Source organism: Cyrtonyx montezumae, unplaced genomic scaffold, assembly GCF_038088225.1.
Source record: "Cyrtonyx montezumae isolate F1298 unplaced genomic scaffold, pur_monq_1.0 scaffold_11, whole genome shotgun sequence".
Classification (NCBI taxonomy): Eukaryota; Metazoa; Chordata; class Aves; order Galliformes; family Odontophoridae; genus Cyrtonyx; species Cyrtonyx montezumae.
Window position 1 is genome coordinate 8427111 of NW_027071837.1, and position 23614 is coordinate 8450724.

The 23614-nt window shown below is 33.1% G+C and overlaps 1 protein-coding gene across 1 annotated transcript in view; it reads right to left on the reverse strand.

The window, feature by feature from the left end:
* Window positions 1-23614, reverse strand: part of LOC136044276 (connector enhancer of kinase suppressor of ras 2-like) — a 160524-nt gene that overhangs the window by 52483 nt on the left and 84427 nt on the right. Inside the window, 4 exon segments of the mRNA XM_065729510.1 lie at window positions 5851-5997; window positions 15106-15174; window positions 18546-18605; window positions 22686-22805. Of these exon segments, the coding sequence (XP_065585582.1) occupies window positions 5851-5997; window positions 15106-15174; window positions 18546-18605; window positions 22686-22805 (396 nt within the window).

Genomic DNA, 23614 nt, shown 5'->3' on the forward strand with positions numbered 1-23614 from the left:
CCAGAAACACGTGAATAATAAATTAATGCTTTTAGTGATTGAAGCAACATAAAGTCAACATGCACAATTTTATGAATCACACATTATTAGCCAGTTTTAGATTACTGGTGATTCTTCCAAAAGGATGTCCATGGAAACACTGTTTCAGCAGGAAGTTCAGTGCTAGTTATAAAAAAATCTAATAAAAGACCATTAAAGAAATCAAATTAAAAGGCATCTCATGGAAAAATCTGAGATTCAAAATCAAACTATGTTTTTTAACAACAAAAAAAATTGATTGAGTAAGATAATTTTTCTATTGAAATACCTTATATAAGAAATCTGGAAAACTTGTTGCAAATGAAAGCACTCAGAATAATAATATTGGTTTCTGCAGATTTATTATTATTTTTCACTCAAATCACAGCTGTGAAGATGCAAAAATAATTTCTACAGTGACTACCAATGAAATAAAAATTAATCTAAGCAATATATGTTCATGTGATATATATCTAAAGTATTACTAAAATTTGAGAATTTTTAGGATTTAATTTTTTTTTTATTTTTTAAATGAATAATTTTTCACCTAAATGTCCAAGTTGATGGGTATATGGACTAATACACAAATATTCAATGCAAACACATATACACAATCTTTCTTCAGTCAATGTGCAGTCAGTTTTATTCAATAAACAGAAATTATTTTATGTAGTATTATCAATCAGATAACATATATGAAAAATTCAGTTCAAATACAAAATTGTTCTTAAATCATTACAACTAGTTTTCTACCATGCAAACTATGAAAACTAATGGTAATATTTTTTCTAAATGGAAAGCTTTCTTTCTTCCAGAGATAAATACTGAAAATATATTCATGTGATTCAACAAGTAAAAGCTGCTTTAAATTGAAGCAAAGAATATTTTATCATGAGAAAATCAGTCTGCACAGGGTCAAAATTATTGTCTTTCTCTGGTTATTGTTAATTCTCTCTTTCTTATTCAAATGTCTGTGTTCATCTTTTATTTTATAAATACAAATAATTAAAAAATTGCTGCCAAAGATAAGTGTCATTCATGACTGACTTTCTAATAACTTGTCTGGAGATTAATGACGAGTGCAATCTGCAGTGTTAGCTACTGCATTTAGTATTCTATCACTATTCCAACAGTTATGGTGTGGCAATAGTAGTCAAGAGATTAAACAGCAAATATTCTAGTAATCCCCCAACTTACCTGCAGTTGGATACCTACTTTCATATTATCACTGTCAAGAAAATGACAAGTAGGAAAGGCATTTCAGACTCAGAAAAGAAACTACCTATACAAGTCTTTTGCGAGTAATTCCCAGAAAATTAGAAATTTCCTGTCCACTTTAACTTTTTATTTAGGTTTCTTTTAGTTAGTTTGTTTGTTTTACATTCTCAGTGCTATCTGTTTCCCCATTTTGGCAGCAAGAAAAGAAAACTCTGTTTTTCTCCTCATATGGTTTGTTTCCAAGGACACTAATGAATTGTACTGTGCTCTGGATTTTCTCCAACTGACTGAACTAGGTCATTTTAATAATAGCAAATATAATCACAGCCAGGGCTATCAATTAAACAGACATTCTCAACTTTTTAAATTGCCATATCAAGTCCAGTTAAAATTCTTAAAATTATTTTGCTGACTCTGAGTGTGTGTGCAAATGATTGCTTGGCATAATGTATGAGTAGTCACTCATAAGCAAAAAAACTCCTAAGAAAAACATGTTTTGTTAATAAAGAATAAAGAACTTCTGAAAGTAACACAAGGTAACTTGCTGCTAGCTATTCATAATTTCAAACAGGAACAGCTCATTATGTGTAGGATAATTAAGTAATGCTTAAATACCAGAATGAAAATGAAACACAAATTTGACCCTCATTAGAAATAAACAATTGCTTGCCAAATGAAAAAATTCAAACAGTTTTGGAAAACAAATACATTGCTATGACTCTGAGTGTGTTTTGCAAATATTGGGGATAATTATATATTATATCTATTTCAAAAGTGATGTTCAAAACAGTAAACATATCGCCCCAGTGTATCCTGCAAAAAACAGCAGGACAAGATACAGGAAGCTGGTGAAGCCCAGTGATATAGCAACAAGAGGCTTGAACATGGACATCCCTTACCTTTTGAGGGGATTTGATGATTAAGGATGGGGCACTGAGTCTCTGCTTTCTCCCTTGAAGGAATAAGCTCAATCCCCAGAATTCCCCTGATGGGTGAATTCACAGAAAATACACAGGCGTCACTCTTCTATATGGATTGCCTGTGGTAAGGGAAAATTGGGCTTTGTAACTGTGTATCACCCTATGAATTCCTATAGCGTGTCATTTTTGTCAGAACAGATTCATTCATGCCAGTGATACAGATAAATAATTGCTTATTGGACAAGCTGCTATTCAGAAAGGTTGAGTGTTCCACAATTAGAATACTATTCCTCATAAGAAACAGAAGTCTTACTACTACTACTTCACCAGTATTCCTCCCACACTGGCAAATCAGTTTGGCTATGCTGTGAAACAGCTAGTACGTTCACAGTACGTTCGTGTATTGTGGATTTATACCTTTTGATAGTTAAAATATACAGTTTTTTGATTTGCAAGTTCATCTAAGCAGATGCTATTTTCCTTCTCTTGCTCTATAAGCACCTGTTCTCATAATATTATAGAATTTATCATTTGTATAAATTTTATAACGTATTTATTATCTATTTAAGATCTGAAATAAGCTACTTAACTAGAGTTATTCAGAAGATACTTATTAGTCTCAGGGCATAGCACACATTTTCTAATATGTAAGAATTATTAGAAAACTGTCATTGTTGACAAGCTGTATTACTCACATCACCAACTGTCAGGATCTATAGCTCAAGCAAAAGAATAAAAAGTTTAATGTTCTGGGTCAAGTACTTGTAACAGGAAGGATTATTCTCACTAGAAAATTTCTAGGAATAAAAAGAAAAGATACAATCAATACTTGAATGAAATTGCTGGTATGCTCACTTTTATCTTGAAAAACAAAACAAACAAAAAAAATAAGCAAACTAACAGAATGCTATTTGTCATTGCAGATGAACAAAACCCTGAGCAGAAGGATAATGAAAGGATTTAGAAGTGAAAATAGATTTTATAGTGTCACATAATGCCAAGTAGAGACAAAATAAGAAGAAATGGTATGACAGACATGCCTCACTGAAAGAGCTGAAACAGAACTTCAGTCAATTTTCAGTCAATTTTTCAGTCAGTAGACTGAAGTCTACTGTTGTTACTTTTAAGCATGACAGGAATACACAGCTAAGAAATAGTACAGTTAGATGAAAAAAATACTATTTATGACCATTCATAGATTACATATCACTAATGATTCATAAAGTTTTTTTTACATAAAAGTTGTGAAAAAAATTAAAACCTATATATACCTCAAGCTATCACAGAAAAGCTGATTTTTAGAAAATTCCAGCTGAGTATCGCATAAAAACTTAAAATTCAGCAGTTTGAAAAAAGTTTGTTAAATTCTACCTGTGAAATTCTTTTTTTTTAATAAGAATTATATCTCACATTTTAGCATTTTACAAAAGAATTCATCACATTTTTGAATCATAAACATAGTTCATGTAGCTGTGTACAGAAGTGACTGTATGATTTCTTCTAAATAAATTTATTCTACAACTTTTCTAATTCTTCTAAAGAAATATATCTATATATATATATCTCCCATGAAAGCCTATGAAACATCTATAACTTCAGAAAAAGGATTATCACTTTCTAGGTAACTGCTTAATTCCTTTAGGATCCTGCTTTCTGGTAGTTAGTGAAGGCAGGGGAAGGAAAGAAACGTTTGGCTCTGTTTTCTTGAATGATTTGGGTTCACTTTATACACTATATCTGTATTTCCTTCCTCACCTCTTCAGGAAGTAAAGGTGCAAGGAAAATACAGAAGAAAAACAGACAACTGTTAGTGAAAGAAGAATTTGTAGCCAAAAACTGACCTGAGATTTGCTGTTTAATCCTCACAAATACTGTGTCGGGATGGAAGAACTGTTCTGCATGTTTTCTAAGGGTGCAATATGTTACTCATTTTTTTTGTGACAGTCTGACATTTGCTGGATCATTTTCATTCTTGTTTTAGTTTAACTCAGACTTCATTTTGCAGATTGTCACCTGGACAGACAAGTTCCATATCCTACATTCATGTAGCTGGTTAATTTTAAAGTGTAAAACCTTGTCTATGCTAACTGTATTCTACTAATTTTTGAAAGTCTGTCAGGTAGCTTCGTGAAGCTCCAAGATCCAATTTAATCCAGAAGCGGTAAAAAGGATGAAAAAAAAACAAAACCAGAAGCCATCCTACCAACTCAATGAATTAAATGAATCTAGAGTCTAAAAAGAGCCTGTCAAACAAAGGCAAAGACATCCTGCAGCCATGAACAGGGAGAGGGAAGTGAGATCATTGTTTTTCAGCAGTATCAAGCTGTTAGGTCAGCTGTCCAGGAAACACAAGCTTTAGTATCATCTTGAAATTTAATTATGTTAGTTCCAAGTCATTAATGACAACAATAATGACACTAGATCTAGCTGAGAAACTGGCAAAACCAAAAACTGCATTTGGAATTGTCTCTAGGTTCTAACACTTGAGATCATTTTTGTGGACTGAAGACTGAGGCTGATTTTCAACATCTTATTACAAAGTCTACTGTTAAGAAATAACCCTAAGAATGTTCCTTTTGTTTCCTGAGATGACTCATATGTGTATTGAAGTCCCTCACTATTATTCTCTGGCATGGAAGAACATCCTAGTCACTATGATACTTAAAGAAACCTTTGTTCTTCAGGGGCTCTTGAGTTCCGAGTCATCAGGAAAGGACACAACACAGAAAGTGATAAAGTTGAAAATTCTACAGAAGAGTTTGATGCACTTTAATATATCTTACTACAGTGACAAAGGGTGATAATTTTTGTGGAAAATAACGTCATATACACAGCAGATACTAGTTTCACACTGATATAGCTTCCTGAATTTGTGATGCCTGTGAATTACAATTCCTTAATGTAGCAACATAAAGAGAGGTTCACTATGGAAGCTGTGTTGCAAATGCCTTTCACTGCATCTGGAGACTTCATATGAAGTTCACAAACAGACGCACAATCATGCCGCTAAAGAGAAAGATGCTAATCCTTTGCCCTTATGACATGAAAATCTGAGGGGAACTCATTCTCCTCTGAACGTCACAATGCTCCTTTCTTCTCCCACAGTAAAGGTAGTCACAAACAAAACGTCAGCACTTCTGAGCTGCAAGGATTGCACAAATTGCTTACAAATCACTGTACAGTAGCTGTACAGGATGTAGGTACTCTGAAGCATGAAAGATCCAATAAAAAGCAGGTGGGAAGGAAACTTGACAGCACAGGTACGAAAGGTTTGCTTTGTTTATTCACTTAGAAATGATTTAGGAACACAATGTATCATGTGCACCAAGCAAACAGCCCTGTGAACCTGCCATGCTCCAAAAGTACATGAACCTACTACAGATTACACATCATAAAGGATAAAAATATATAATTGAATGCAAGCTTTTAAGTTAGTAACTGAGCATATTTGAGTTCTTTTTTTCTTTTTTGTCATGTTTCTGATTCCAACTTCAGGGAAAAAAAATGAGGAAAACAATCTTATTAACACATACAGTACTGCCATACAGACCTGGCAGCCTATTTCGAAGGAACTAGGAATCCTTTTTAAAGAGGATTCTGTTTCTTTTAGTGTAAAGAACAATTCCAGATGTTTTCCCTTGAATAGAGTGAAGGATTTACCATGACACGAGAGCTGCAACGGCCTTCTTCTTACCTGAAGTGCAAGAGGCTTCCACCTGACGTTCTTCAAAAGGGCAGGAGCAGAAACCAGGGTATTCTGAGGACGTTTTTTCAAGGTTAAAATCACGCCATTTGGGTCTTCCCGCAATGCATTTACCAGGTTCTTTAACTGCCAGCCAACCTAAGAAAACAATTCCATAACTGAATTTTGAAAGCTTTCTATTTAACTTTAGATGTAAAGGAAGGCTTCTATGAGCTGAAATGGTCTATTACTTTCTGCTCTTTGAAAACACAAGCACTTTTTATAAAGTATATCTGATTACTTCTGTTGGACTGAAATGATTCTGGTGAAGTTGGGTGATTTCTGCTTTTTTTTAAGCCTGATTTCTCAATAAAATAACGCACAAGTGAACACTGTCTCCCTTTTAATAATTTGTAAGGTCACTGTATGTTTTAAATCAAGTTTGAAAAAAGAAAGGATGTTTCAAAAGCAGTTAGGACATGACAGCTGCCACAAAGGATTGTAGCAAGTAATTTTGTGAACACCAAATTAATACAGTTCTGAGAGAAAGACAAGCAAAACTCATATTTTATATGTTCCCTTGACTGGGTAACCTTTCCATGTGTACTCTGCTCATGAACAGACACAATACTAGTGCTTTCGGAGATATCATTAATGGAAAACAAGGCAAAGAGGCAGAGGGAGGAAGTAGATAAGGTAGTTATTTTACAGCAGAGGGATTTGGTGATGAGTCAATTGACAAAAACAAAAGGTATGTCCCTCTTTCCCTCCAAAATTTACTAGTTCCTCTTCTCTTGAAACATTCAGTGAGACAAATCAAATTTTATTTTATTCCTAGCAAGTATCAGGGAAAAAAAATGTAATACACATAATATTTCAACGTTGCCATTACAGACAAATGAAGAGAGTATTTTTCATGACTTTGGAGACAGAAAGCTTTGCATTCTCTGTTAACTGAGGACTAGCAGTTATGGAATTATTTGTCTGGATCCCTAGTTGAAGCCCTCACTGTGGAGGGGGCAGACATACTACGCTTTATCAACATTTATAGCAGCTTTTAGATCCTACTTGAAAATAAGTTATCATTTACTTGATTCTTCCACACGCACCCCAGATAGAAACAAATAATTCAGGTTACTATAAAGGTAAGTGGCTGAAGAAATTTTGAATAATATAAAAGAGTACATATTTATGATTATGCTAAAATTAGTCTTATGTTTACATGCTAATGATCACATTTACCTCAGGTGTATAGGCACATGAGAAAAAAAGATGTATCAAAATGGTCAGATGTATAAATTCAGAATAGAAAGTGAAATTCACTAAAATTCATATTTTTAAAAATTAAAAATGTATTTCTCCCTAATTAGAGCGAGTTGAATATTCTCTTATTTAAATAACAGTTAAATATGAGAACAGATTTGGCTCTATGAATTCCATAAATTCCTTCTAACATTTGTATTTTTTGTTAATACATTTGTGACGTAAACAGATGTCCCACAAGTTTTGAGCTTAACCCTGCAAGTACATGCAAGCATTCAGTGTCGTTATATTTGCTATACTTGCTATAATTTGTGACTAAGCTTAACTGGTAAGCTTACTATAACAGTTTTATCATCACTGTTGTTATGATCAATAAAAATAATATTTAAAAAAATCAAGTATTCAGGATCAGCGCAGTCTACAAATAGCAGAATATTACATCAAGAATGATTTATAATTACTTTCTTTTAGAGGAATTTAGTAACTAATTATACATGAAGGCAAAGAGAAAAATCATAAAAGCAAAAATGAAGAGATCTCAGTACAAATCCTCTTATGAGAGGCTAAGGACCGACAGGCTAGAACCCTATCATCTTCATCTGATCTTCACAGTGGGTTGAAGCCAGGATCCCAAAAGTGAACACTTGTCTTGGAAAGAATTTCAGTATGTGCCACAGTTCTGAAAAGGATATCAATAGATTTTTTTTTAAGTTCTATTTTATTTCTACTGTTGCTGGAAAACATTCTAAAAATGCACTGGTCAAAGGAAAGCAGAAAATGGAAGTAAATTTAAAGAAGCCACAACTAAAAACAAATACATCAACTTCAAGTCCAAACAAACTATTCTAGTTTGTGTCCTGCTTATAAAATGACTGTATATATGTACTTCATGTACTTTTTGACTTAGTTACAAAACTGAAAGTGATTTTTTTTACTGTAATAGATGGCTGTAATTTTCAGTATGTTGAAACCTTTAGAGTTCCATGAGCTCCTTTTAGATAAGAATGATAAATAATTAAGTTAATGATAAATTATTCTAATGATAATCTTAATGACAAAACCATTAAATACCAAGATCTATTTAAGAACAGTCTGCAATCATTACTACTAGGCTATGATAAAATGCTCTCAGGAATTTGGACATGTTACTATTAATTGTATTACTAAAAATATCTTTGAGAAAATAGAAGTCATTACAGGGGATTAAAAATTCTTTGTTGAAAATCAGTCCTTCAGACAGAGTGTGACATTTATTCTTAAACACTCTTTAATAGCAATTATCAACTCTTATCTGTGGTGAGATGTGGTCAGCAAAAGTGTATTTTGCTCCTTTAAGTTTTTAACCATTCAGTTAATCAGGTTATCAGGTTCTACAATATGGGTTAAGACATTTCACTCAGTATTGAAGTTAACATAATATTAATGAAGAAAAAAAATAAAAGAAAACCACCTAGCATGATGCTTTATCTTCCTAGGGAAAAAAAAAAAAAAGAAATTGGAGCAATTAGAATACCCATTACATGTAAATCAACAAATTCAGGGCATTATTATGTTCTCTTTGTACGACACAGAGAAGTTATAGTCATGGTGCAATTCTCTACTAGACCTACATCCATAACGTAATACAATGCTCTATTTCTGTGTATGTGCTCTCTTGGAAATACAGGACAACAAAGTAGATTGTGGAAAGTCTCATATGCCTGTGGTTACACCTGGTTCACAACACAAAGAATGTGAAAAACACAGTCAGAGGCCAGCAATGAGGATTACCACCAACGTGACAGAACCACAGAGTCATTAAGGTTGGAAAAGACCACTAAGATCAGCAGTTCCAACCATCAACCCATCCCCACCATGCCCACTAACCCATTTCCCTCAGTGCCACATCTACTATTCCCTGAACACTTGAAGGGACAGTGACTCCGCCACCTCCCAGGGCAGCCTGTTGCAATGCATCACCACTCTTCCTAAGATATTTCTGATATCCAAGCTGAACCTACCCTACCATAGTTTAAGGTCATAACTGCTTGCCCCATCACTAGTCACCTGGAAGAAGATGCACAACGTTTGTAAAGACAAAAGATTAATATCACAGGAAATGAGATACTCAGAGTCTTAAAATATGTTTGTTTTCATAACATTAGCCAAAAAGAAAACATCTTTTTAATTTTTTAAAGATAGAATCACAGAATGTCCAGGATTAGAAAGAACTTCAAAAGGTCATCTAGTCCAATAGATAGATTAATGTAATGTAACTGAAAATGTTAAGAGGTAGGCAGAACTTTAATTTCTTTTAATTATTTTTAGGATTTTTCAATTAACTTTTTTATTGATTTGTACTTCTGCTTTATGAAAAAGGTTATAGTGAAAAAAATTTTCACTACTGTTGGCTGTTTTATATAAATTTCCACAAATAAATTACAAGAAAGATATTTAGTGGAAACTGGAATACACAGTAAATTCAAAACAGCAGTTCAAAAATATCTGTTCTTATGATACTAGATTTCTTTATCACGAGAGCATAATAATATAAACATACACAATTCTGTAGTAATTATGTGTATCCAAAGCTGATAATTTTACAGTTAGAACTGCATAAGTAGTATGCTCAGAAAAACACAGCTCACTCATTAACCTACATTCAACTAATTTGTCTTCTAGTTTGTCTTCAATAACTTTACTTTAGAATCTCCCAGTATTGACTTTGCTCCTCCACAGTGCATTTGTGGATGAGTATATAGGCAGTAAGCCTATGCATCTATTAAAATGAACTGAAGAAACAGCCAGACTGTTGAACACAATGATGCTTATCAGAGGATTCCAGTAGTTAACGCCACCACAAGAGTTATTTACCTCCATAGCGACTTGTTTGCTATTATACAAATTTCAAAGACAACTCAGAGAATGTAACTAGAAGTCCTTAGTCAAGAGAATACCTATATTCTTTTCTCTGCTTTTCCTGAAAATTCTAGGGATAAAGCATAAGTGTGTTTCCTCAGTTCCTTTACTACTTTATAAAATCCTATACAATGATAAAAACAAAAAACAACAACAAAAAAAAACCCTTAAATACAAAAATACATAATGCATCTTACAGAAATAAGGTAGATCAAACCTTCACCCATTTGTCAGAGTTGTGTGTATTGATGGTATTATTTGACAAGCTGCATTAACTAAAAGGACCTGCCTTACTATGCATTTGATCAGGAAACCAATTGTACAGTATAATATTTATGAAATATTTAGAACATATGACATTGCAAACCACCTGCAAACAAATAATTTTGACTCCAGTCAGACCTAACCCCTACATGAACCAGTACAGATGTTCCCCCTCAAGGCTCTTTGAATACATAAGCAAACCCATCTGGATATTTATTTGAATCTTAGCAGTGTGACCTTTCTTCATATTTTCATTAAAAATAAACATGTAATTAACTTTTTATTAAGGAAACAGACATATTTTTGTATTTTAAAGCTAGAATTCACTTTGCCATTCAATACTGCCTAGGCTAGGGGACTAATCAAGGGAAGCTGTTTCAATAATATAGATATCAGAAATTATTATTAGGCAGAAATGTGCTGCAAGATCATGAGACTACTTTTTGTCACTGAATGGAAGTTCTTCATTAACTGATTCACTCTCCTCATTTAGATCTTAACAGTAATTGATAGTGGAAATATAAACATTCTTCCTTTATTTTACAGAGTGATTTTCATAAAGTAATAGAGACAGTGAAAGGCATAGTTCTTAGAGTGATACGTGGACATTTCTTTATAAACCAAATGATTTATTTTGGGGGGCAGAAGTTGTAATTCATATGACATTTTCTCTTCAGTTTTTTATCTTTCTTTTTCCTACTTGTATTTCACAACACAGTGAGATAAAACACAAATAGTACAACCTGGCATTACATCTGCAGATATATCTCCATCCACTCTGAACTTTCATTAAGACTCAAATTTACAATTCAATACACATACACTTATTGAATTAATATTGCAGACATTTTTAGATCAATAAGTTAGTGCTGAAATTTACTGAACTGTTGCAGGGATCTTACTTTTGTTACTTCTCATTTAAAAGATCCAGATTTGCATGAATGGGATTCAAAGCACAATTTACAGCTATAGGACTTTGAGCATTTTATACATCCACCTGTTCACATTCTTCATGCTATTATCAAAGTATGCTAATTGACAGACAGCGAGCATTATGAAAGGGAAAGAGCCTTTCCAGGCTTGTAAACCCATTTGTTTCCTGTTCTATGTAGTCGAAAGCAACTATAAGTTAATCATTTTTATCAGTTCCTCAATCACCATCCTAAGCAGATCTCTTTCAAATTTTACCACAGATCTACTTACAGACATTTGTATGGATGTTTACTCTTCCACAACATTATTTTTGCATTAAACTGCTCCTTTCCTTTCCTAGCCCATATACCTCTACGTGCTAAGACAGAGGAATTCTATTTCCTCTCAGACCTAGCTGGCTGGATTAACCAAATTAAAGTCCTTAAAAAATTTATATTAAAGAATCCCTTCATCTGAGACAGGCAATACATTTTATTTGCCTCCATTACATTTTTAAATGTTCATATGTAAATTCACCTTTGATGACTGCAAATGATCTGAACAGTGTTTCAGACAAGATATTACCAATGTCAAGACAATGGCATTAAAACTCTATTTCCCTTGGAAATGTGTTCCTGATTAATTCCGAGTTCATCCTTGCCATTTTCAGTCACATCACCTCTGTGGTGATGAGTCGATTTGGGATTAATTACTACGTTCTGACTTCTGGATTCTCGCCAGCTGCTCCTGAGTAACATTTCAACGTGAGTTACTAAAAGCATTATTATTGCTCTCTGTCCTATTAAATGACCTTCAAATTCTAATCTTCAAAACGAGCTCTCAGTTTTCTAAAAATGCAGTTTTCCCTTGTTAATCTAACACTTTCATATTCAAACATAGATAAAATATTTCATAGATGGACAGATCAATATTTGTTTGAATCCATAAGATTTCTGTTGTCTGAAAAACTATCAAAGGTAGAACACTAATCATTTATTTTTCATAAATGCATATTGTATTTCATCTAACGAGCCCTTTTCTACATGTCTTTAATTATCCTTTTCTGTGTAAATTCTTCCATAGTGTTTGCAAATGTTTTCCACCTTACATTTCCACGACATACAGAGCTATCCTAAAGCAGAATATTTAATAAAAACCTGTGCTCAGGGACTTGCAATTGAAGCATTGTTGTCTTTAGTAAACTTAGATACAGATGATTTGGCCTTAACTTATCAATCTTGCTTCCATTCCAAATATGTATATATTTCTGTATTTTTTATGACTGCCCTTCTTCTAATTGTCCTACATTCTGTATTATTAATGTTATGGAAAATAAGAAGAAATGAGTATTTCTAAGCATTAATTTTAGACTATTTTCTCTGCATGACAATACTAATTCTTTAGTTAATGAAACAATTCCCATCTAATAAAAAAAAAAAAAAAAAAACTTTAAGGAAATTTAAGACAAAATGAAATTTACCTTCCCTTTTTCAGCTAAACATCAGAATATATACTGTTTACAGAACTTAAGGTGTAATTATTATTTTTATAAACAAAAAAAAGCACAGTGACATATGATTTATATTTAATTTTCTAAAAAAAGAAAATAGAAATTCTCAAGATAGTGGCAGAATTAGTGCCTGCTGTTACTGACAAGACAAAAAAGGAGTTAATATATTTTAGAATATGTAATTTATTTTTCAAATTTCTTGTGCTGTTTTATTAAAATCTAATAAGCAAGAAGGATAAGCAGAAAAGCAAATAAGGAAATTGGATAATGATTAAGTGATCTTAACAGCTAATAGTGAGTCGACTGATTTAATTAATTTCTTGCCTAAAGTACTATTATTTTTTCTTTGATCTTCATAATTGTATAACAGAGTGTTCTTTGGTTAGAGCAAATTCCACGTGGTAAATCTTTTATTTCTTACTCAAATGTTGCATTATATAATTTGTAAGCAGTTTTGCTTTGATACTTTCTGAAATCATTTCTATTAAATTTTCATCTACACTGAAAAATCATTTGAAAAGTAAAGCAAATTGTACTTTTTTGTTAATATGGTTAATACAATTGTTCAGATAACTGATTTCAGGAAAAAAATCTCATTAATATATGTACCCTTAGCGATCAGACATTTCTTACTTAATTCAGATTTGCCTTATATAAAATGATTATATAAATTTTAAGTAACAAGAATTATTTTGAAGACATGCAGCCAAAATATTCCAGTCACACCAACCCCAAAATACTTAACTCCACACATACAGGAATTCAATGGACTGACATTGTCAGCATACTTAATCCTCTGCTATAGCATTACAACCCCAGAGAAATGCCTCTAGGATTAGAAGTGCTGTTATCTGTGCTGACTCCACTGGAATGTAGGGACAGTATAACTATTTTCAACTCTAGATCTTAAACCTATTTAAAAGCTTACTTCTCTCACAATTTCAAAATGGTTAGTGATTTCTCTCTTCAAATGGACCCTCGATGGAAAAAGACAAATTTAAATTGAAATTAAAGTTTTTATTTTATAGGGAATAAATCCAAGTGTTCTTTTAGTTTCATTTTTGCCTGTAAAAGAAGAAAAATGAATAGTAGCCTTTAAAAATAGCAAACAGCAAGTTGGTAGTGGTTACTGTAAAATAGACTCATTTGTAGCACTTTAGCAGAGGTGTATTGCCTTGTCTTTGAGTATGTTTTTCCTGCAGAGCAGTAACTCAGTGTTAAATATGCAAAGTATTACAGATGGGAGTTTAAACAAAGTAATGTATTATGATGAAATGCTGAAAGTGCTCAAATAATTTAGGTTATAAAAAAAAAAAGGTGAAGAGGTAATTTGATTACACCTTGAAAATACCTACGTGAGAAATGGGATCTCCAGTAAAATAGATAAAAATATATCAAGATCAAAGGACTGGAAGCTTATGACAAACAAAAGCATAATACAAATAAAATGACACCCACTCAGCAACAAGAAGAATTAACTACTGGAAAAACTTATTACACGTTATGGGAACATAGCTGAATGTTGTGAAAAATCAAATTGTCATGGTGAATGAACAAATATTAATTTATCCAGAAAATACATTGACTTTGTTTAGTCAAAATTGGATGAGATGATGCCAATAGTCAGTTACAGGATTAGAACCTATTCAACAAAACCTCTACTTTCTCTAATCAGGAAAGTATTTTCACTAATGGTAATACAAAATGACTGTAACTAATTGTTTTCAGAATTGATGTTTTTAAAAAACAGGATTTACACTTGACAGACTAGCACAACATTAAAGAAATGTCCATCCTTTAATGATTTAAGAATCATCTCTATGGAAAACAGTAATGATACTGGAGACAGTGGATTTAATTAGATACATATATTTGAAACATATATATATAATACATATATATAAGAATCTTGAAAACTAACAACTCAGGAGGTATTTAAGATCTTAAAAGTAAATAAGCCTCTTCAAAGGGCAATGCTAAATGCTTCAAATGATATAAACTGAAGAGTGACACATTAGAGAGATATTTCTCCTCTTTCAACTCAGAAATCATGTCAAAGCAAAATAGGAGTCATCATAACCAGTTATAAATCAATACAAAATGCCGCTGGATTTTTATTTTAGAGAGAATGAAGGTGTGAAATCTGAATTAAAAAGTGAATAAAGCATTGAATAAAAGTTTTGGGGTACAGGAAAGTAAGAGAAAAAGGGGAAAAGAAATATTTAGTCTCCACTGCATGGGGATAAGTCTTCTAGGCTAGTTAATGATGATTTCTGCCTTTTTAAGTGTAAGCAATGATCATGGTATTATAAAAGGCATAAAGAGTGATCTAATTTGGCAAAGTTACCTAGCAAGAGTTATTATATTTTTAGCAGTGGGAATAGGCAACACCTGCAGAGCAGAACCTCCAGAATACTTACCACAGTTTGATGATTGACTTGAATCACCTCATCACCAGCGTGGATTTTCTTACACTGGTCAGCAGGAGACTAAGGACAGAAGATAACAATCAACTTTATATTTGGGGTGGGGGAGCATAAGAGAAGAGCATAGATGGAAACCATGAGTGGGGAAAGAGGCAAGAAAACTCTTCCCAGAGAAGTATCATTATCAAATTACAATAATTTATTATGTTTATTAAAAATTGTATTTGTAAGGAACCATTTTTTTATCTAACAAATGGCAATTCAGTGATGAAGTAATTTCAAATGCTACTTCCCAAGGTTATGAACAACCTTTTTACTGTTTGAACTATTTTAGCTTCTTTACCTCTCAAAGTCTCTGGCCATGAGCTGTCACAGTCTTGCTGGGAACTCACTGGGTGAATTTACATCACATAACCAACAAATACTGAACTACAATGCATCCAAGGACAGGGCTGGGAAAAACATACATATAACAGAAAAGTAGGCCTAACAGTTTTGTAACAGGCTTTCTGCTTAAATCCACTGCAAATACTCTGGAAATATACTACAGCTCCATCACTTTCAAGACATTATTAGATTAACCACATGAACATAAAATGGTAATTACAAATAGATTAAGTCCTTGACAGGCTAGCTCTTCAGTATATATAATATTACTCCACTCCTGTAATTTTGGATCTCTGAGTTGAAAAACTTCCTTACACTAAATATAGCTTCTTCTGATCACATCAAAATGGATTAAATTTCACTGTCCTTCAAGATACGTGAACATGGTCAGCAGCATATCGATAAATGCGACAGAAAAAAGATTTACCTGCACTAAAGGTGACTTCAAGAGTCTTAGAAACATGACCTCACTGTCTATACATCAAAACTTCCAGCAAACTGGCAAGAGCTGTTCTGTTGGGCAGTCTACTCCAACTACAAATCACAGCTATCATTTACATCCGCTATGTGGATGTATACTATAAACAAATAGAAGTAATAATGGCAACAGGAACAAACACAACAAAAACCCAAACAGCCATTGGACAGAAAATGACTACAGTTTTTTCTAAACAAAATACTGAAGACATTGTTATGATTTAACCCTGGTAGGCAGACAAGCATCACACAGATAGTTAATTACTCAACTTCCTCAACAGAACGGGGAGAAAATACAGTTTAAAAGCTTAAGGGTTTAGATAAGGGCAAGGAGATGACTCACTAATTAGCATCATTGGAAAACCAAGCTTTCTTAAACAGGTAAATAAGGAGACACAACCAGTGTCTGTCTCAGCTTTTGCCAGTGACTTTTGGAGCTGTCTGGAACTGGCTCATATCTGATACAGAGCAGCTTCCTGACTCTTCTCACAGGATCCCCCTGCAACCCATACTGTGGGCCAGAACTGTTTTGTGGCCTCTCTCTGTGAGGCCTCTCTCTGTTAACTGGCCTCTCTCTGTGAGGATCTCAAACACTTTCCAATAGTGGCCACCTGCTGACTAATCAGTAGATTTTGCAGACTACAGTTGCTAGGGAGTAGTAGGAAACATCATTAATTATTCAATAAGTAATAAACCAGTAAGGCAAATAGCCAATATTTGACATTGATTCCAAGTGTTATGGGTATTATTTCAAGCACAGCTATCACCTCCAGCCTTCTCGCTTATCATTCCAACCTCCCTTCATGTGCTTTTGCTAACCACACACCTACTTCATTTCTGCTTGTTCTTTCCTAAGGCTTTCTGCATCATGTGTAGCAGGGGTTCCAGCCCTTCAGCTAAACTGCCTGGCCATTACAGACAGCTATCATCTTAGTCCTGTATTTTAGTCCTTCCACTCCAAAATAAAAAGGATTTTGCCTATATATTTTCTAGCCAAAATCTGCCTGGCTCGAACAATTTATCTTTTTAGTGGAAACATAGACTTTTGTCAGACTGCTCTTGATACAGGACTTAACTTATAACACAAAGATACTATATTTCCATTTCTAGAATTTAGTGTGAATGTAAATTTGCTTTACCTAGTGAAAGAAAGGTAAGCAGGAAATGGAAGCAAATATCACTACTCATAATGCATTTAACTTCAGCTGACATTAGTTGAAAAAGCAGAGGCCTCGTTCTTTCTTTCTTTTTTTTTTAGCTCCTATCCTGACTTTGACAAGGCTGAGCTAATTATTATCTTTTAAAATTAAACATTAGTTCTGAGGTCAATTATCCCTTCAAAAGGAATGAAAAATCAATTTGCTGAAATGCCAGAAATTAAATGTCTTTGAAGCTGGTTTAACTGCACATTTGATTACACTGTAAGAAAAAATAAAACAAAAAAACAACTGAACAATTTCGTAGTGCTGTCTTATCAAAAAGACCTTACACAGAGAAGACAAAAAAAAGAAGTTTCAGTGTTTTAATGGCTGGTTAATTTCAAATCTCCGCCCACTAATTTCAGTTATAAGTATTTATTCTTTCTACAAACTGCTTCATATTTCTAAGTAAATTAATTAAAATTACAGTGAACTGGTGTATTAATTATAGCATGTATTATTTATTCTATGGTTGCAACATAATCAAGAAGGTGCATTCGTCAGTTTCAGGAGTCAATATACACTTTTTATATCTATATTTACAAATACTTATGACTTCTAAATGCTATCAACGCTATTAATATAAGTAAACAAATAAATGTTTAGTTTACATGAAATTTGTCATAAATTGTGATAGCTAAATCATCAGGCTTTTCTTGGTTCTCTAATATCTCATAAAATGAATGACAAAAAACCATACCGATTTATACAAAACAAAATATCATATATTAGATGGTATGAGATATTTTGGACCCACATGGCTAGCTGCGCAATGCAAATTTCATGTTCCTTGGGTGTTAGCATTGCTTAGTTTCAATATCAGCTTTATGAAATTTCAAATTCAAATTATCCAATTATTCACTTTTAAACAGCTCCAAGCCTGAATAAGATCTTTGTGACTAAAACATGGACTATGTGAGAAACAGAACGGGTGGTTTCTATTATGAAGTCTGTCATAAAAATTATATTGCAGAAGTTGAAGTAAATTTATTTTTTCAAATTTATAATTACGAATTCCAAGTTAAGTAACAAGAAGCTACTTCACAGAAAAACTGAACAGTATGACAAGAATAACAATCAGTCATGCTGATTTATGTGTTGCAATGTGCTTATCACTGACTGCAATGTTTTGACTGGAACCACTGAGAACAGCAGTTCAATATTTTTGTCTTTTATAATTAGTTACTTCATCACAGATATTTTTCTACATCTATTTCCAATATTTTCAATTTTTTTACGGTGACATGGTATGTGTAAAATAAATAAATAAAACAGTATTGATAAGAAGTGCCTTGGTTCACAGATAGTTTTGATATCAAAATATACACTCCACATAGAAGATACTTGCATGGACTATAGAAGCAAGCTTACATTTTCAGTTGTTCCTGTGATTACATGCAGCCCATCATATGTTGATTTGATATACATCCCCTGAAAAGAGGCAAAAAATGCAATTAATACTTGTGAGAAACAAATGATGTTTGCATGATAAAAAAATAAGTACGTATGCCTATTTTAGTGTAAGAGTGGTAACATTTCAGATATCTGCAATAAGTCATGTGTGAATAATATATGCAAAGTTAAACAAACACATACGTACCACTGCCTGTTACAAACAGTATGAATTTTTAAGTTTGAAAGAAATTTTTGGTTAGAATTCAGCACCAAGCCCAAACCTCAGCATAAAAGCTTGTTACAGTTCAGTATTTGAAATATTTAACACAACCTCTCTTTATTACTAGTGTCATAAAAGAAGTATCAAAACTGAAACAATGAACACAAGCAGTCTTTAAAATTATATGCTCTCTTCTCAGAGAGTTACTCAATAAAAAAAGAAACAATCTAACTTAGAAAATACATGAGCCACTGCTCACATTGCCTATTTATGTAGAAAAAATTAGCTTGGCGAGCTAGCAGGAGTTTTGTAATTAGTCCAGCAAGAATTCTGCTTCAAGGAGGTGATTGATGAGATACAGAGAGACAACCTAAGTAGGTATCTATCTATCTGTACATGCATGCACACACACGTACACAGAGCCTTAAATGTCAGTGAGACTCAATTGCTTGCATTCTTACCTATCATGAGTAAGGTCATGGCTTCACATCTCTGCATTGTGTGGTTATACATCAAATTTCGAAATCTAATTAATCTAATAGATACATTGTACTGCTGATTCATTATCCTTTCAATAATTCTGCATCACCTTGCACTGTCAAAATGGAAGTTTAGAGCCTCCAGCAAATAAGAAAGAACATTTTGTTCAGAAACAGTTTTCAAGATTCTTGAAAGTTGATGAAGATCTGCAGGCAAGTTGTTAACCTAAAATATAGTAAAATTCTACAAAAGGCAGGATAGTCTTGCTCTCTATAACTATATAAATTGTAAAGCTGCAGAGAAGTCAGAGCCAAACTCTTTTTGAAAGTGTAGGAAGTGAGATACCTAAGATGGACCTTGGTAGAAAAAATATATATTTTTATTTTTTTCTTAAGAAAAAAATAAAAATAAATAAAAATCCTTGAGGGTGATACAACACTGGAACTGGTTGCCTAGAGAGATTGTGGAATATCTGACCAGTGATGATCAAAACTTGACTGAAGTTTTGAGAAACCTGCTCCAACAGAATCCATTCTGACTTTTCATTTTGACAAAATGTGACTGCTTCCTTAATATTAGATAACTCCTTTTCAGATAAGTTTAACTTTATTGAAATCTAAAAAATAAAAGCTACCTAAAACTGGTTATATGCTTGACTTTACTGCTTATGAATTACCAGTTTAGATAATGCTCAGTGTGACTACTTGTTCTGTTAAAACACTGCTTAATATTAACTTTTGCTTTAATAAATTTTTAGAAGGTCATTTCATTAGATCATGCAGTTTGTGCTTTTATTTCTTTTCAAAAACATGTGCATGTTCTCTCTTTTTTTAATACAATCAGAGCTGACAAATTCAGATGTAAATTGTATTACCATGCCTACTATTCCAGTTCAGGGAAGACTGTTTGGTAATGTTGAAAGTTACTTCAAAATGTAATGGAGAATACGTGATGTTTTGGTATTTGCCACTGAAAATTCAGTGGCTAAAAAGGGAAAAACGAGGAAGTGTTTTGACTGGTATCAGGATTGGTACACCTTGGGAAGGAGTGGCAAGAGAGGAAAAAAGCAGTATCTTTCTAATGTGTACTTCTCCATGTATTTCGTCAAGTGAACAGCCACTGAACTATCAGAAAAGAGTTTCTTCTAAGGAATGGTTGAGATGAGATTATTTTTAAATAGAAAAGACTGAAAAAGAAGGCATTTTAGAATAATAATAATAATAAAGACTATTGACCTCATACCATATACAGAAATTTAGAAGATAGTATACAGTATAAACAGATTTTTCACCACAAGTAACAAATTGTGTTCACTTTCTAGGTGCCCACCACATACAAAGCTGAAGCTAGAGATCTCAGTAGCTCATAAAATCTTAGCTATTCTTAAAATCAAGAGTGATTTTCTTTTATAATCAGTCTATAAAAGTAGCAAGCCTTCTGAATAGTCATATGGTAAGCACCTCCCATCGAATCTCCAAAAAACAACTTTTTAATGATTTTGCCCCAAATTGGTTTCTATATCAGGTTCTTACCTATAAAACTGACATTACAATATCACTTTCACAAGTATGTTTTGAGGATAAATTAACGGATGTACGTGAAGCACCCAGTAAGGCCGCATAAAAAAGTTCTCATGATGAAATTAGTAACTCAAGGGAATGCAGAGCTTAGATGAAGTGTGGTAAATAATACATCAAACCCTACACTGAATGATAAGGATAAAAATGGAACTCTGAATACTTTCCATTCAGTGAATAGCATTCATTTTTCTCTTGAATGGAGTAGAGATCCTGTGGAAAAATGCTATACAATCATGAGAAAGCCATTTGTAATTCATTACTCTGTTCTATATTTGATTCTGATTAATGTTTTACTGTTCACAAGATTTTTCTTTTATTCCCATTTATAGTTCTTTTTCATATTTTTTTCCTAAGCAGAACACAGTGTCAGCAAAATTGATTATATAGAACTTTCTAACCTAATGTGTTATAGTGCCTTCACAATTAGGCACAGAAAACTCAGTCATTCACAGTGATTTCACTTCATCTAAAAAAAATCTAAACGAGCAAATTTGATTGCAATACTTATCTCATGTACTCCGTCAGCACTACTCACTTACTGCAGTTGTGTTAGCTACAAGTTATTGGTACACTGCAGATGGTTAAGCACATACACCACAGCTCTTCCACCTAGTGATGGAGCCCAGTCTACTGCATGGGCACAGCACAGGCTCTGTCTGCATGATGTTCCACTGGAAAAGAGGGCAGTCGAGAAAAATGCAGGCCATGTGACAGGCCATGACAATACAGCCAACGAGTCTCATTTTGGTAACCCATGTCATAAAGGTTTAAATCATACCCTGAGACTGTGACAAGTTGCTTTGAGATTATACCATTGACATCCAAGAAGCCAGCTGAATGTTTCTGGATAGAAAGTCATACAAACTTCCAGATGCTACTGTGCAGGATTGTATTAGCCTTAACATAGGTCAAAAGCATCAACAGATTTACAGTATATATTCTAGACAAGCTGTGAATGCTACTGACTTGTTTGTTAAAACAAACACTCAGTTGCAAAGAAGAAAAACGCAGTATGTATAGTGACACTAAAACATGTTTTAATTTGGCAGTTTAGTAGGATCTTTAGTTCCAAAGCACTTCTCCTATCCCTCCTACAGCCTACCAGAATGAATGTGAAGTGGGGAACTAGGGAAAAGTACAGAAATATTTTACCTATTGACATCTAAACGTGATAAAAATTCCTTGTCCTGGTGTAATAGTACAATAATACTAAGAAATAGTAGCACAATACTTATTACACTGTGAAGTCTGGGGAGAATTTTAATTGTTTGACCAATTACTAATGCAAAGCGACTTCGATTTTCAGAGGACACTGGCCTGCTCAGTGAACAATTTATGAGTATAAGGGATGTATTTTGTTTCTGGGATGATATTTATCAAAGTTTTATTTTAACCAAATCGCAAGGGAGGCACTTAACTATTTTAATGCAAAGCCAAGAAACATATCTTCCACTAATCATTTTCAAAGTACATTAACTAATGACAATGAACACTCAAATATGTACATATACAAATAAAATTAACTATTTTAGTACATTTCAAAAACTGTGAAATCGTTAACTATAACTATTCTTAAGCTGCTCATATGCTTACTAGTTGCATATCAAGCCTGAGATAAAACTGACAATAAAACTGACATTTTTAAATTAACTACAATCCTTCTATTTGTATAAATGTTAATGAAACTATTTTCAGAAATAATATTCAGCTTACAAAAAGAAATTAAATAAATAAAATACTGGGGTGTTGACAAAAATACATCTTGATTTCTTGAATTTTATTAAAAAAAAAAATATCTGAGGCTTGTACTCTAATAGTTACTGCTTTGGTACTTACCAAACCTTCACTGGGCATAATGCTGGTGAGATGAACTACCTCTAGGTGTGCTGACTGTGACACCAGAGAATCAGATGAGAGTGAAATGATGTGGTCACAAATTCCAGACAAGGTTTTACACTACAAATAAGAATAAGTCAAAGAAAAATATAATTTCTCATATTTTACTGAAAGTACTGGTAAAGAAGTTCTTATGTCTGAGAAAAGTCTGAGAATAAAGAGAGCATTTATTTCTCTCATAAAAACTACAGGTTGTCAAGAACTGAAGTTGTGTTGTATAGGAAAGTTAAGAACAAGAGCTTTAGGTAACAAAACAAATCCATGTCAATAAAATATATGTGCCTGTACATTACTTTTGAGCAAATTGATTTTCTGTGCACTGAGAACATCTATGCATTAAGACTATACAAATTGATGTACTTTAAGAAAATGCTTGATGAACTTAGTCTGGTCTGTCATTATAAGGTACCATAATAAATAAAATGGAAATAGAATGCAGCATGCAAAATCCACTTGTGAAGTATGTGAATCCACAAACAGCTTCAAAATAGGAACCATACTTCATTGGTGGCAATAGTGACAAATTAACTCTATTGATTGAAGCCAAACTTTAAGTCTGTGGATCAGAAAGAAGTTAATCTGGGCTCTCAGAGAATCTTAATGTGTAAAGACCAAGTTTAAAGTGTTCCTTCAATAAGAATATGTCTAAAAATATTTGAACCTAGTCTGAAGGCATACATTTAGTTGAATTCCAGAGTGGTCTTCCAGTGAAACTTACTGTATGCATCTATTTTCCTCCAGGGACTGCACTCTCATTTTCCCTAATTATAGCAAATGGTAGTGAAATCCCTTCAGGGAAGTTTTTTTTTCAGGCATTTGCAAAAGCATGAGGATTTCTAATACATCATTTGACACCATACATATAAGTT